General features: G+C 29.3%; 1 protein-coding gene across 4 annotated transcripts in view; it reads left to right on the top strand.

Moving 5' to 3' along the window:
- The window catches only part of Stol (voltage-dependent calcium channel subunit stolid), a 54,720-nt gene that overhangs the window by 35,370 nt on the left and 2,149 nt on the right, over window positions 1-17,201 (top strand). For all 4 annotated transcript variants that reach the window (XM_072902397.1, XM_072902398.1, XM_072902396.1 and 1 more), the window contains 6 exons: window positions 5,179-5,283; window positions 5,448-5,560; window positions 7,445-7,581; window positions 8,053-8,225; window positions 10,606-10,811; window positions 11,119-11,413. In XM_072902397.1, coding sequence (XP_072758498.1) covers window positions 5,179-5,283; window positions 5,448-5,560; window positions 7,445-7,581; window positions 8,053-8,225; window positions 10,606-10,811; window positions 11,119-11,413 — 1,029 coding nt within the window. The remainder of the gene's footprint in view (window positions 1-5,178; window positions 5,284-5,447; window positions 5,561-7,444; window positions 7,582-8,052; window positions 8,226-10,605; window positions 10,812-11,118; window positions 11,414-17,201) is intronic.

Below are 17,201 nucleotides of genomic sequence, written 5' to 3'. Positions count from 1 at the left end.
CCCAACTCCAAATATACATAACACATAATTTTTGAACAGATACGTACATATACATACAGAGTAAAGCGTATGACAGGTAAATATCCGCAAAATTATTGAAAATAAAAGAAAATGTTATTAATAGGTAACGATAAAGTGCCTTAAAGAGTTATATTTTTTGGATATTATTTTTTCCAATGTAAATACGCCTATCATTATTATTGACTTTATCTCGATGTGAACTACAATTGTGCATATTCAAATATGTATATGTAATGTTATTTTTAAAAAACTGATCTTGAAATCTACTTGAAGTATTTTCATAAAAAAACATAAATATATCTCAAAAAGTGTGATCTCTAAAATACTTCAATTTTACTAATATTTTCTTTTATTTTTAGTAGTTGTAGCGATATTTACCTATAACACTTTATGCGCCTCATCTATAAAATTTTATAATGTAATAATATATTAAAAAATATATTAATTTATTTTTATTATTTTTTTAATATACACGTACGCGTGTAAATATTACATATGTATACACATATGTATACGTACGGAATATTATAAAAAAAATAATTATTTATATTAGAATATATTTTTAATGCTCTTGATTTTGACATTAAAGAGATCAAGATACTGATTAAAAAAAACATTTGTTTATGTCTTGATCGGCGGTCTTATATAATTTTTGAGATATTCAAATGTAAAAATACAATAATGTTAAAAATATATGTGGATGAGAAGAGGCTTCACATGAATTTGCAACTTTCCAAGTAAAGTACACTTTATTTTATGGTACTTATAGCAAAAAATTTATAATTATACGATTCCATAAATATAACTGTTTGAACTAATCTCGTTTTGTGCACTCCTGATATAAGTTGAACATTATTTTGTGTGAAATTGCAAATTAGTGTAGAGCTTCTTCCTCGCTTATATATTTATATGAATATCTCAGAAATTATATGAAACATCCGATTAAGACAATCAAATGTTAATAAAAAAAAATTAATTTTTCTTGAATCTGAATAGTTGTACACAGAGTACAAATTTTTCTTGATGTAACACCAAGTGATCTCACTTTCAGATTTATTTTTAATAAATTGTTTAGTGAGATTTATTTAATTATTTGATATCACATTTAAAAAAATGTACCATATGTACAATTATTCAGTTTCAAGGAAAATTAAGTTTTATTAAAATTTACGCATCATTATTCACATTTGATTCTTATTAGCTAAATGTTAATCAGTACCTTACCTTTATAACATATATCAAAGAGTTATCAAAAGTGTGTCTGTTTATATAAATAATTATTACAAACAGGTTTCAAGACTTATGATAGACAATACTCACTAAATCGAATATGCTTACATTAGTAAACATAAAATTCAAAAAACTAATCGATTTTGATAAAGGAAATAATCTGTTTGCAAATTATCGCGTGTGATGTGAAAAACAATTTTACATAATTTGTTTTGTTTACAATGTAGATTTTCCACGTTTCTACATTCTGTTGTATTTACTTATTTACACAGACAGTTTATATCAACAAATTTAAAATGTCTGTCAAGTTTGAAAAATTTAAGAAATTTTTAAAGTAGCTTGTAATGTTTTGTGAATATGAAAATATCAACCACGTAAGAGGAAAAGGAATATCTGTTTTAAACATTATAGTGAGAATGTATAAGATAATTGTGTTTTGAAATTATATACGATAAATAGAAGAAAACAAATCAATGATTTTATACCAAAACTGAAATAGCTTATAACTTTGACAAGATTTATTCTTTAATCTATTTTTTTATTTATTTATGATGCATTTTTATTCAATTTAGTGAAGATTATATATCCTATAAATTTTGAACTTTTCATTTTTAATTTCTTGTATTCTCTCTCTCTCTCTCTCTCTCTCTCTCTCTCTCTCTCTCTCTCTCTCTCTCTCTCTCTCTCTCTCTCTCTCTCTCTCTCTCTCTCTCTCCCTCTCTCTCTCTCTCCCCCTCCCTTCCCCTCCCTCTCTCAGGCCCCCTCTCTTTTCTCCCCTCTCTCAGGCCCCCTCTCTTCCCACCCTCCCCCTCCCCCTTTCTCCCTCCCTCCCTTCCTCCTCTCTCACTATATATATATGTGTGTATGTATATATATATATATATATATATATATATATATACATATGTATATATATATATATATATATATATATATATATATATGTATATATATATGTATATATATACTATACAGGGTGTCCCATTTTAATTTCTCCAGTGAAATATCTCGAAAAATATGGAAAATTCAAAAAAATGTTTTAGACAAAAATTATATGGTGTCCATTAGTTTGACCTTGAAGAGTCATATGAAGGTCACGTGAAGGTCATTTTGAATTTCTTAAATGGAACACCCTATATATTTTTGCATATTCTTGTAGCTTATCTTGAGAGCTTTCCAAAACACTATGATAAAATATTTTTTCATTAAACACTTTTCGAGTTATAAGGCTTCAAACTTACAATATTTTGACATAAAATACAAGATATCTCGTAAAATATTCATTTTTCGATTATTTTACCCTAATACTTTTATGCACAGAATAACGAGACAAATCAATTGGCGTAATTAAAACACATAATTATGTTAAAGTAAAAATGTGTAACTGCCAGTTGCAAATTCAGATTTTTTCTTAAAGATAACTATGCGTTTTCTTTACACCAATTGATTCGTCTCATTATTCTGTGCATAAAAGTATTAGGGTAAACTAATCGAGAAATGAATATTTTACGAGATATTTTGTATTTTATGTCAAAATATTGCAACTTTGAAGCCTTATAATTCTAAGTGTTTAATGAAAAAACATTTTATTATAATGTTTTGGAAAGCTCTCGAAGTCAGCTACAAGAATATGTAACAAAAAATGGGGAGTGCCATTTAAAAAAATTGAGGTGACTTTCAAATGACTCTTCAAGGTCAGACCAATTGTACCATCTTGTGGCCCCCTTGAAACCATACAACTTTTGCCTGAAACATTTTTCTCTCCCAGGCTTGGTTTTCAAGATATTCGATTGGAGGAATTAAAGTGGGACACCCTGTATATATACTGAAGCTTCGTTAAGACACATATCCCGCAAATAAAGATGTAAATCGTAATTAAATAACTATTATGAATAATCTCTAGTCATTGACTATAGTCAATATACGAGTTAAAATAAATGTTTGGCAGCCGTCGACTAGTCTTTTTATTTTCGGAAAGAATCTGCTGTGAAAAACAAATGAGTTGAAAGATCAATAGGAATTTATTTAGTAAATTCAATTTCATATGATGTATTTATTTTTTACATAATTAGTTCGAAACAAAATAAAAACAGAGGTCGTCTCTGAATTATTCATAAATATAGTAAGTATAGACTGCGCATTTTGATTAAAGGTAATAAATAAAAAGAGTGCTTTGATGAATAGGTTTTTTTCTATATATTCTCATCTAGAGTCAAATTAAGATTCTTCACTGCAGCCATTGAATTATGACATCAGACGCGAGAAAAATCACATATGAGTTTTTTCTTGCGAAATATTATATATCAAAATAAATAAATTTTTTTACCAATCATTCGATAATATGATTATAGTAAAACATGCCAAAAATTTTTTTTGATTCGTGAATTAGTAAATATAACTATAAATATATCTTGGTCAGTCATTATAATTTTCACTGAAAATTAACACATGCATATGAATTGTACATGCATTTATTAATACAAAAAGGGAATGCATGGGATATTTTACTAATTTGCATTAATAAAGATAAATGTATAATGAATAAAAAAACTTATTTATTTCAATGTATTTCTTAAGAAAATTTATACAATTTTTTGTTTCTAACTTTAATTTAGTATGACGTTATAAGGAATCAGAAGCTTTAAAAAAAGAGATACATTTTTTAAATATTATCCTTGTTCTAATTTTGGCATAAGCGCCGATTAGGACAGCAGATGTTTATACTTGTTATATCTATACTTACTATATTTATGTATTATAGAATTCCATGTTCATTGCCAGAAATTAAATATGTGTCACACCAATTTTAAAAATATAGTGTTTGAGAAGAAGTAATTACTATAACTATTTATTTTGCACCAATATGAGTCAAATTTTCAATAAGAAATGATTTTTTCCGATTATACCATCATGTACGAGATACTCTATAATTTATATTGCAATTATTCATGCAGTGATATTTAATACGAAATAAAATATATCGTTGCGTCTTTTTGCACGCATTTATGTAATAAATAAAATGTCGTTGTCTCCAATTAAATTCAGAAATCATTAAATTATACCAAACATCAAATTTGATTACTTGATGATAATTACTTAGGGATATAAAGAATCTCAAATCTCTCGAATATATCGTCGAATATGTACGTTTTGTGAGTTTTGTTTTATATTGTACTCGATTTCCCATTTAAAAGACAGCTTATGAGAACTATAGATAAATATTGACAAAAGAGATTCAAATCCGATGATTTTGATATATGTCAAGGTCATCATCCTGAATAATTCCTAAAAGATTTTAACCGTCGTTCATTGTTTATTCGAAAGATATTAATAAATAAAGTTTTCCATAAAATAAAATTTTAACAAAAACTGGCCATAAACAATTCATTATATAAAACAAAGTTTATAGAAATATCATCATCTGTATTACATGTTCTAACACCATAAGTGTAATGAACCGATAAACATACATTTTGTATTAGTTGCATATAAGCATATTTAAATGAATGAGGGAGAGGGAGGGAGAGCTTGCCTTTTTTTCAGCATCCCCACCTCGAAAAAATTATAATCCAAACGTATTGCCGATTGAAAATTGTACATGCGTATGCGTGCGTGTATATGTGTGTCAATCTATTTTTAAACCTTGATTTCCACAAATCTTTATTAATAACTTTTTAATAATAAATGAACAACTGCTAAAACTTTTTTAAGACTGATAAAGCACACATTAAGGTCAAGTTAGGATTGGGTCTTCTTTTGTCAATATTTATCGAATTGTGAGCTATTAAGCGGAAATTATTCTACGATCAAAACAAGTTAGTTTGACTTGCGATTCCGTTTTTGAATATGCAAATAATTGCGTACCGGTGGCATATTTGTTATTTTGCCAAGAATACTATTTACATAGCTCATTATGTACAATTGCAGTCAAGGCAAGGGTAGATTCGGCGTCACTAGAAGTTTCATCGCAACCAGAAGTGGATTCCTGCGATGGCGTGAGCATCAGCAAACCGATGACAGCACTGATGAACCGTGAGCTTATTTTAATAATAAAAGTATCGACTAAATATAGCTAAGAACTGTATAGATAAAACAATATTTTAAATTGTTGATAGAAAAATTTGAAATATGACAGATATTATATAAATCGACAAAATTAATTAAACATTGTTGGCTTTCTGACGACTTAAATGCAGGCGATTCGCGGAAAGGCATGCGAGAGCTATGGATTCATCGTGGTACAAACGCGCAGTGGATCAACATTCCATAGAGCCAGAAAGTTTCGTCTTCAGTGTACCATTTGATGCGGGTAAATATGCCTATTTAAATATACAAACAGACTTAATATATGCGTAGAATGTCCCACCTAATTTGTGCGCTTTAAATGTCTTTTATTTTTGATAATAATACGAAAAAATATCAGAGGAAAACAATATTTGTTTGGAAGGGGCATATATTGTGATAAGCAAAACATTTTATTCGTAAACAAGTACAAGTATTTGTTACAAGTACAATTAAAATTAAAAAATATATTTACAATTTATTATAAAAGAAGGAATGTTTACAAAGTGTTTAATATTAAAACTAAAAGAAACATGTTTATTAATATTATTCAAAATTCAAATAGTCATACATTTTTGGAAACATAAAAGCTTAAACTTTTACATGTATAGTATTCCTTCTTATGTAATTAATTGTAAATACATAAATTGTGTAATTAATAGTCATACATTTTTGGAAACATAAAAGCTCAAGCTTTTATATATTATAGTATTCCTTCTTATGTAATAAATTGTAAATACTTGTAAATTGTGTAATTTGCTTTTAAAGAAAGTATTAGAACTGCATGTGCTAACGTTAGTTAAAAATTGCAGAGTTGGAAAAGTTACTTTATAAAAGTAACTCGTTACCGTTACTATTACTCAAAAAGTAACGAATCGTTATAATTTCCGTTACTTGTTTTTTGTATACAATACAAACTTTACATAAAAATTGTTTTAATACAAGACCAAATTAAACTAAAAATTTACACTAAAAAGTTTTAAACATTATTATACATTAAAGTAATCAAAATGATATAATTTTGACAGTTATATAAAGTGTGTAATAATTTTGATAATAATAAATTATTTTAAATAAAAAAAACTTATTTTAAAAATCTGACTTCAAACTTTGTTGTTAGTAGCCAGAAAACCTTCCGAGTACGAAGTTTTAAATTATCGGATAGATAAAAATTCGTGATTCAAAGGGAATGAGCTGACGCGTTAATAAATTTTGACTACTTTGACCTCCCATATCTCGGAAACCAATTATCACTTCAATTTAAAAATTTTTTGTGATTGATGTCTCATCATAAGCTATTATTTGGCACACAGATTAGTTCCAAAATCGTGGGACCAAAAATGAGCGATTTTTGCGATCATTCTTCGTAACGCCGTTACCGTTACAGTTACTGAAAAAAAGTAACTGTAACGGTAACGACGTTATAAGCAACGTGTTACTTTCTAACCCTGAAAAAATTGTAAGGAGGACTTGTGAGGATTTTTCATATTTAAAGTCACATAAAGGTCATACTATTATAAGTTATTGAATTGGTTTTTACCTTAGTTAATTACAATGAAATAATAAAAACATAATCTTATTTAAAAAATATCGTTGACTTTAAAATCTTGAATAATATAAATTTGAGGAATATTTTTTACTTATCATAATACTATTGTTTTCCTCTGACATTTTTTCTTATCATCAAAAACAAATAATATTTAAGGTGTTCAAGTTAGATGGGACGTCTTATACAATATTTTATATATTATGATATATTGAGACGATCTGTGTTAAAATTAAAATAATAACGATATAAAGGATACTGAAAGTAAAGAAAGAATAGGTAAGATATACGAGTACATCGATGTAATATCGTAATATAACAACCTTTATTTTTATGCAAATGGATTGTGTTCTGTTAGGTAATAGATTATGTGCTTATAAGAATTATCTTTAACGGTTATTGATAAAAATAATTTCATTATTAAATGAAAAAATTATAAGTGCTATATTTTAGAATAAGCTATGTATCAACACAAGCGATATAACTGACAAATATTATTATCACGTGAGTTTTGCATAACATTTCAAGTATATGTAAAAGAATTATCTTTGATTATTGTTATTTCTTTGATTATTGAATTATTAGCCGAAACGGCCGATCCACTTGTTACCGCCACTCATGCGATATACATCGGGAAAAACCACAAAGCTCCGGCGGCAGTAGTGGGTCTGCAATTTCAGCATTCGTCTCTGGCAACTCATTTCGTCAATATCACTTCTACGGTAAGTTAAGACAGAATTTTTGTTCTTCGTGCATAATTATATACATATATACAGGGTGAGGAAAAAATATGGAAAGTAATGAAGTTTTACAGAAAAATCTTTCAGCTAACAGTTGTATGGTTTCGAAAGGGACATAAGATGGTGTCATTGATTTGACCTGAATAGTCGCTTAAAGGTCACTTTCAATTTCTTAAATGAAACACCCTACTTTTAATTACATATTTTTATAGCTTACTTTGAGAGCTTTCCAAAATACTAAAATAAAACTTCTTTTAGTTTTTTGAGCTATTTTAAAGTTTGTCATGATACTTTTTAATATAAAATATGAAATAGATAAAAAAAAAATGAATAGATCTTGCCTTAGATGCTTTTTCTGTAAAACTTAAATTTTTCGAGATTTTTTAGGGTTTCCATACTTTTTCCTCACTCTGTATATCCGCGATATATTTATATCAAATACTCGGATTTTAGTGCACCGGTATGACAGGATGCAAAAAGAATTGCGCGTCGGAAGAACTAGATTGTTATATTCTAGATAACAACGGATTTATCATTATAAGTGAACGTCACGAGCATACTGGAAAGTTTTTCGGAGAAATAGATGGGACAATAATGGATTCTTTAGTACAAGATAGGATATACAGGTAATATGACTACATATACAGAGTATTATAAAAATAATACTTATGTTAGTCAAAAATTTTCTGTACTATATAAAATAAACAACTTTTTGTGAATTTTTGGAAATAATAAAATATTAAATATGTTTTTTATTTAGTTTTTAATTTATTAATAATATATCATGTAATAATACATTTTTATTTGATTTATTTATGGAATTTTAATCATAAAATTTAATTTTTTAATTTTTTAATACACTATATGTATACAGGGTGTCACTTAATTGGCGCCCACTATTTATATAGCGATATTTCTCGTGGAAACCTGAGTCGAAAAGTCCTGAAACATTTTTTTCTATAATGCATAATAAAGGAGTAATTATTGAGTAACGTTAATCCAATCAGCGCGGACCTTTAGCTGGACGCACGTCAGTGATCCGCGCATCTGGCAGTGTGCGTGAGCGACACTTTATTATGCATTATAGAAAAAAATGGTTCAGGACTTTTCGACTCAGGTTTCCACGAGGAATATCGCTATATAAATAGTGGGCGCCAATTAAGTGACACCCTGTATAAATGTATAAATTTAATAAAATAAATCGTTTTTTATTTTCTTATTTTTTTTTTGCATTCTAAATGTTGCCTTTTTCTTTATATTCTTTCTTCATATTTTACTTTTTTTGCTTTTTATATTTTTTCTTATCATTTTTTTACACTGCTTATATCAACAATTTTTTTTCATTTTTTCCTGTCTCTTTATTTCTTATTTCTATCTCTATTTTGCTTTTTTATGCCTTCTTACTTTAACTTCGAAAATTCACTTTCTTCAAAATCTGTTCTTTGACCGTTTACATATGTACAACTTTCTTGTATTCTTAATTTTTTATATTCTACTTTATCTTACTTAATTTTCTACATCATTATTTATATTCTCCTTTTCTTGTCTTCTTTTTTTTATCGTTCTTTCTGCTATTTTTCACTTTACTAATTTCTTTTTGCTTCGTGAAATTATAACCTATAAATATTTTTTCTCTGAACTTATCTTTTTCTTTATTACCTTTTATTTTACTTTTCAATTGTTTGCATTTCCTTATCATATTATTAATTGTTCTCTCATTATTTTTAGTACCTCTTTCTTTCTTTCTTCTTTTGCTTGTCTTCTTTTCACTCTTAAATTATTATTTTTTTCTTTTATTCTAATTGTTCAATTGTCTCTTTTTCTATTTTTATCTAATCTTTTCTTGTCTCCATTTTTCCTTTTATTTAGGGAAAGAGAGAATTCTCCTCTCTTCTCTTCTCAATTTTTCTTTCATCTTTTCTTTATGTTTTTTTTTACTATTTCTTCTATTTTCTCTATTCTTTTTTCCTTCCTTTTTCTTCTTTTTTTATTTCTTTCCATCCTTTTTTTTATTTTTCATAATTCTTTTGTTATTTTTCTCCTTGCTTTTAATTCCTCCTGTATACCTTTTAATCCTTTCTACAGTAACTCAATTCTACTCTTTCTATTCTTTTGTGTTCTCCATCATTTCTTCATTCCTCATCTACTCTTCATTCTTATATTCTTTCTTCCAATTTAATTGGAGTTCTTTCGTTTTATTACTCTTTTTGAAGACGTATACATTTTCTGATCTCCTCTTTTTTCTTTCTCTATTTTCTATCTTTCTGTTTATGAAATTTAGAATATTTATCAAACATGATCGTTCTTCTCCTTTTCTTTTTTTTCTTTTATTTCTGTTTTCCTTCCTAAATACAGTAAACTATTTCAACTTTATCATTATCTCTATATTTATTTTTTTTTTTCTAACAGCACTAACATTTTTTTTTTAGTTTTTTCAGCACCGAATTTTTTCATTGATGCTTTTTTTCTTTTATTTTTTACTGGCCGCAGTTTGCCCCTTCTTTTTTTCAGTCTAAATTTTCCTAACCTACTCCTAAAATTGTCTCTTCTATTCTTTAATTCCTATCTATTATCTGTATTTCAACACTTATTTTTTATCTTCTCTTTTTTCTTTCCCTTTTGCCTCTTATTTTTTACGTGAAAATACAGTCTGACTATTTAATTCTCGTCCTTACACTTTCGCCCTTCTCCTTTATAAAGTTAAATTTTAATTTATGAATGTTATCAAGTAATTTGATTTAAAAAATGTGAAACTTCTAACTCGAAGTAGAAAATTCACACTCTTTAGGCGTGGTACTACTTGGAAGAGATCTGCTTTTATGTCTTTAAATATTTATAGAGTACGAACTCGTCGATATCCAATACTATTTGCTTTTATTATTTTGAAAGTAATCATAGAGAGTTCAAAATTATACATCTCCCCCCTCTTTTCTTTGACAGATTTGAACTAAATTATAAGATACTTAAACATTACTATTAATGTGTTTCATTTATGCGATGTTTCAGGAAAGTAACTGTTATTGATTATCAAGGAACTTGTAGCCCTCAAGAATCTCATCAATCGTCAGCGCCGAGAACTCTATCCAACTCTGTTATAAAAACAGTGGCAGCATTCGGCAATTTTCTCTGGACTTTGGTTTTAGGCCTCAATATTCAAGATTTCTGGCGAACTACATTTGCATTCGCTAACGATGCAATGCATTCGTTGGATGGTAGTATCTCATAAATGCATTTATAAGTAAAATGTTTGTATTCTCAATGCATATGTATTGAGCTTAATCTTCATACATATGTAGTAGGTTCAAAAAGTTTCTGAAATTTATTAAAATGTTCAGCAAAGAATATAACTATCTAATAGCAGCAATAAAAATTAAAACATGGATATTATTAACAAAAAGTGTTTTAAACAGATTGAAAAATTTCTATATGCAATATAGTATTTGTTTTATAGAATAGAGCTGATAATTCAGGCTCATTATTATTTGCACTAATTCAAGAAATTATATTTATCTTTTCCAGACGATTTGATATTCACCGACGACGGTGAAACGCATGATCTCGAGTCACTTACGTCTGCCGATTCGACAGAGGAGGCAACGTCGGACGAGAATAATATGTATATGAGATTTCCGATAGTTGCACCAGCCTCGCCACCAACCACTCGAGCCACTTCCGCTCATTATCCCCGAAAATTGCGTTCCTGTGAGAAGAAAACAGATTTGTACATTTTGCAACCTGAACGGCTTAATACCAGCGGGCAGAGCAATCCTTTGAAAGGGAAGCTCACTAATTGTCACGTTACTGGATGCGAAAGGTAATTTATTACGATTGTACGCACAAAGTTAAATCGTCATGTTTCTAAATATATATATATATATATATATATATATATATACATATATATGTATATACATATATATACATATATATATATATATATATATATATATATATATATATATAAGAGTGTTTCATTTTAAGTGATATGGTCGATTATCTTGCGAATCGATGATTTTATTGCGTTAAAATGTTTCAGACAAAAGTTGTTTGGTTCGAAGGGGGACATAAGATGGTATCATTGGTTTGACTTAGATAGTCGTTTAAGGGTCACGTAAAGGTCATCTTTAATTTGTTAAATGAAACCTACTATTTTTCATTACATATCCTTGTAGCTTACCTCAAAAGCTTTCCGAAACACTATAATAAAATATTTTTTCATTAAATACTTTTCGAATTATAAGGCTTCAAAGTTGCAGTATTTTGACATAAAAAACAAGATATCTTCGTAAAATATTTTTCGATTATCTTATCTTAATACTTTTATGCACAGAATAATGAGACGAATAAATTGGTATAAAGAAAACACATAGTTATCTTTAAGAAAAAATCTGAATTTGCAACTAGCAGTTACACATTTTTACTTTAACATAATTATGTGTTTTAATTACGCCAATTGATTTGTCTCATTATTCTTTGCATAAAAGTATTAGGGTAAGATAATCGAGAAATGAATATTTTACGAGATATTTTGTCAAAATGCAACTTTGAAGCCTTATAACTCGAAAAGTATTTAATAAAAAAACATTTTATTATAGTATTTCGGAAAGCTCTCGAGATAAGCTACAAGAATATGCAATAATATATAGGGTATTCCATTTAAAAAAATTGAGGTAACCTTTATATGACCTTTAAATGAAAATTCAAGGTCAAGCCAATGACACCATCTTATGTATTTCTCGAAACCATGCAACTTTTGTCTGAATGATTTTTCTCTAAAACGCTCTGTTTCCGAGATAAAAGGGGTGTACGGGTGGTCTGCGACACCTTGTATATACAGGGTGTCTGGTAATAATCGCCCCACCTCTCTAGGGCAGATAGAGCAGGCCAAACTGAATATAAAAGTCGTCTACCATTTTGCAATCTTTGTAATAATTATCGAGAAATTAACAAAGATTGACAAATCCGCGCAAGTATAAGCGCGCGACGAGAAGGCCCATCCCACTGCTACGCGGTTACTAGGGGCGCTACTCATACGCATCCATTTCCAGTCGTAGACCGCTCTTCCTATCATTCAATGAGCGCCTAGTAACCGCGTAGCAGTAGGATGGGCCTTCTCGCCGCGCGCTTATACTCACCCTGATTTGTCAATGTTTGTTAATTAATTTCTCGGTAATTATTACAAAGATCGCAAAATGGTAAAAGACTTTTATGTTCAGTTTGACCTGCTCTATCTGCCCTAGAGAGGTGAGGCGATTATTACCGGACACTTTATATACATATACAGAGTGTCTAATAACTAACGAGCCACTGCTCGTGAGCGGGTAGAGTACAGTGAACTGAACAAAAAAGTATTAGGTCATTTATCGATTTTCGCAATAATTATCAAAATATTAATTAAAAAAGATCGGCGAATGAGCGCGCGTTTCGCGCGGCTAGACCATGGGCCGTACGCTCTAGGCGTGCCAGCGACGAGTGTCGCACGAGTTGCATAGCAACAAAATCTGTTCGCTCGTTGTTCGTGCGTAGGTTAGGTTAGGTCGGCTCTCCTCGCGCGGCCATACATTTTTAATTAATATTTTACCTAATACTTTTTTGTTCAGTTCACTGTACTCTACCCGCTCACGAGCGATGGCTTATTAGTTATGAGATACCCTGTATATATGCAGGGTGTATCCGCTTAAACGGCCAAACTTGAAATATGAATTTATATACCTTAAAATAAAAAAAAATTTCCATTGAAAGTATTCTCGCAAACGCTTGGTTCAAAAGATATTGACTTTTTAAGTTTCAGAACTATAGGAATGAATAATGTCGAAATAATGTAGGTTTATTCTCTTTATGGCTTTATCATAAATGACTTATTAAATATTTTGTTCAAAATGATATCTTTCAACTTGGAGACAATTGCACCTATCGATGAGAGAATGAGTGGCTAACCAGCATTGTGCGTCCGTAATTTCTTCGCACGCTTACATATACAAAAAAATTTAATGGTATTAAATCTGGTGAACGCGGAGACCAAGTTATAGGTCCAGCACGATCAATCCATTTCCCGGGAAAATGAATATTAAGCCATTGTCAAGGACTTCTACCATAGTGAGAAGGAGTTTTCTTTGCAAGAAAACAAAAGCATATCAATGACCTTTTATCTTAAAACAAAAACAGAGACATTTCGACATTATTCATTCCTATAGTTCTGCAACTTAGAAGTCATTATCTCTTAAACGAAGCGTTTGCGAACATACTTTTAAAGGAAATCTTCTTTTGTTTTGAGGTCTTAAATTTATATTTCAAGTTTGGCTGTTTAACCAGAGAATACCCTGTATAATAAATATATTATATATTTATTATAATATATAATATATATAATATTTCATAAAATGTTAAAATAATAAAAAATTCAAAGACGTATAAAATTAAAATAGGAGAATGTAGTGAGGCATTGAAGGAGCCGGTTTTTTATAAGTCATAACATTACGAAAGTTTAATATATATTTAAAATATGTGGGATAGTTTACAAAAAGCAATTAAATATATACTAGTTTGATTATGATTATCAAATGGTTCAAAGACATTAACTTATATAATAAGCAACGCAATAGACGGAATATACGTGAATAATATAACTAAATTAAATTATAGTAACGGATAATAAATGAAAATCGCATGTAAAACGAACGTTTCGACTTGATGTTTCAAGCCCTCCTCAGCACAAGAAATTGAGTTAAAAATTAAGTTAAAAATTAAAAAATTAATCAAGTTAACGCAACGATATATAATGTAATAAAACGGTATTCATTAGTTCGCCCTCTCGTATAAATGTTGGGTTTTTTTATATACAGTATTGTTTTTGATATGTTGATAATAAATTTGACCGTCTAAAAAGTAACGATTGAAAAAAAAATCATAATATACTGGATATCGGTTTAATGAAAAGAATGAACATATTAAAATTGTGTATTTTTCAGAGTACATAAAATGTAGTAACTTACATAGTTTTATTAAGAATAGTCAACTGTATAGGTTTTCTCGTCCATTGCGAGTAGATTTCCATATTAGAGAGACAATAGTCACTGGGTATAAAAAGCAAACTAATGTGATGATACGCAATTAGGCGCGTTATTTATACTTGTCGACTAGTGTCGCGGAGCGGGGAGCTTTCTAATCACATTACTATAGATTTCGGGTAAGCATTCCATATCGGTCTGCAAATTCAAACTATTCTGTTGCGTTTTGATGTGCAACATTTCTGAGATTAGACGTTTACTGTAAAAAGGTTCTTTATCTAGTCCTCATTTTTTACGTTTAAAGGAAACACATACCATCAAACATACGGCACCTCGATGGATTCCCCCCTGTCCCCCATTATAGCGGACATAGTTATGCAGGACTTAGAGGATAAAGCACTGCAATCTCTACTCCTTTACTCCACCATTATATTATCGTTACGTTGATGATATAATTTTAGCCACTCCATCGGACCTTATAAAATACACCTTGACGACCTTTAATTCATTACATCCCAGAGTCCAGTTTATGTTAGAAACAGACTTGAACAACAGAATAAATTTTTTGGACACGACTATAATTGTTGATAACTATCACATTGTATTCGACTGGTTTCCAAAACCGACATGCTCCGGTAGGTATCTGAATTTTTTCTCCCAACATCCTATAAGTCAGAAGAGAGGCACAGTCATCGGTTTAATTGACAGAATCTTTTTGCTCTCACACCCACGTTTCCATTATAAAAATATTCGCTTAATGATTAACATTCTTCTGGATAATGGATATCCTCTAAAATTCATATTTGACAATATTAATCATCGGCTACAATTCTTAACACATAAAACAAACGATATCAACAACAATAAAACAGAATGCAATAGAGAAAATACTTCCTACTTCACAATCCCGTTCCTACCAAACTTAACCGAGAACTTTAAAAATATCGTCAGGAACACGTCTACGACCATTTCACATTTTAGTGTAATAACTTAATAAACTGAATAATTTAATTAAAGTACAAAAAGACACGATACCAAAATTTGACAATACTAACGTTGTTTACAAAATCAATTGCAACGATTGCAACGCGCCTTATGTCGGACAAACCGGCACAAAAATTGAAAACGAGAATTAACGAACATCGACAACATATACATAAAAACACCACGAATAAATCCGTTATAACAGATCATCGAATTAACTTAAACCACGAATTTGACTGGAATAATGTGGAAATTCTAGATAAAGAACCTTTTTACAGTAAATGTCTAATCTGAGAAATGTTGCACATCAAAACGCAACAGAATAGTTTGAATTTGCAGACCGATACAGAATGCTTACCCGAAATCTATAGTAATGTGATTAGAAAGCTCTCCGCTCCACGACACCAGTCGACAAGTATAAATAACGCACCCAATTGCGTATCATCACATTAGTTTGCCGTTTATACCCAGTAACTATTGTCCCTCTGATATGGAAATCTACTCACAATGGACGAGAGAACCTATACAGTTGACTATTTTTAATAAGACTATGTAAGTTACCACATTTTATGTACTCTAAAAAATACACAATTTTAATATGTTCATTCTTTTCATTAAACCGACGTCCATTATATTATGATTTTTTTTTCAATCATTACTTTCTAGACGGTCAAGTTTATTATTAACATATCAAGAACAATACGGTATATAAAAAAAACCAACGCTTATACGAGAGGCGAACTAATGAATACCGTTTTATTACATTATATATCGTTGCGTTAACTTGATTAATTTTTTAATTTTAATTTTTAACTTAATTTTTAACTCAATTTCATGCGCTGAGGAGGGTTTGAAACATCAAGCCGAAACGTTCGTTTTACATGCGATTTTCATTTATTATCCGTTACTATAATTTAATTTAGTTATATTATTCACGTATATTCCGTCGATTGCGTTGCTTATTATGTAAGTTAATGTCTTTGAACCATTTAATAATCATAATCAAACTAGTATATATATATATTAAACTTTCGCAATGTTATGACATAAAAAAACGGCTCCTTCAATGCCTTACCACATTCTCCTTCATAAAATATCTTCTCCACTCCTCTTTATCTATATTATTTTCCTCTCATTATCTTTTTCTCCTCTTCCTATCTATATATTCTCATATATCATATTTTCTTTTTCAGGCTTCTTAATTTCTACTCCTCTCTTTTCTCTTTTCTTTTTCTCTCTAAAAATTCTTTTATCTTGCTTTCCATATATTTCTCCCTCATGCCTTTACCTTTCCTCCATTTAGAGTATATCCTCTTAACTTGTCTTTTCCTCTTCGTACAACTTCTATCCCACCAATCTTTATATTCCAACTCTTTCTTCCTTTTCTTCCTTTTTTTACATATAGAGTTTTTAATTAATTTCTTTCACTTTTTTCATATTGTCTATAGTTGTCTCTTCACTGTCTGTTACCTATCCTATTTCTTCTGTATTATTTTATACATTTCCTTTGCCCCCTTACTCCAGTAAATTACTTCTTTATAATACTTCTTTATAACTGATTTTCCTTTTCTTTTTCCTCATTCTTTCTTCTTCTTCTATCCACTTCTGATT

This window comes from Anoplolepis gracilipes, chromosome 11 (genome assembly GCF_047496725.1).
Source record: "Anoplolepis gracilipes chromosome 11, ASM4749672v1, whole genome shotgun sequence".
Lineage (NCBI taxonomy): Eukaryota > Metazoa > Arthropoda > Insecta > Hymenoptera > Formicidae > Anoplolepis > Anoplolepis gracilipes.
Note: the sequence above shows the minus strand (reverse complement) of the source record. Positions and strands in the feature narration are given on the sequence as shown.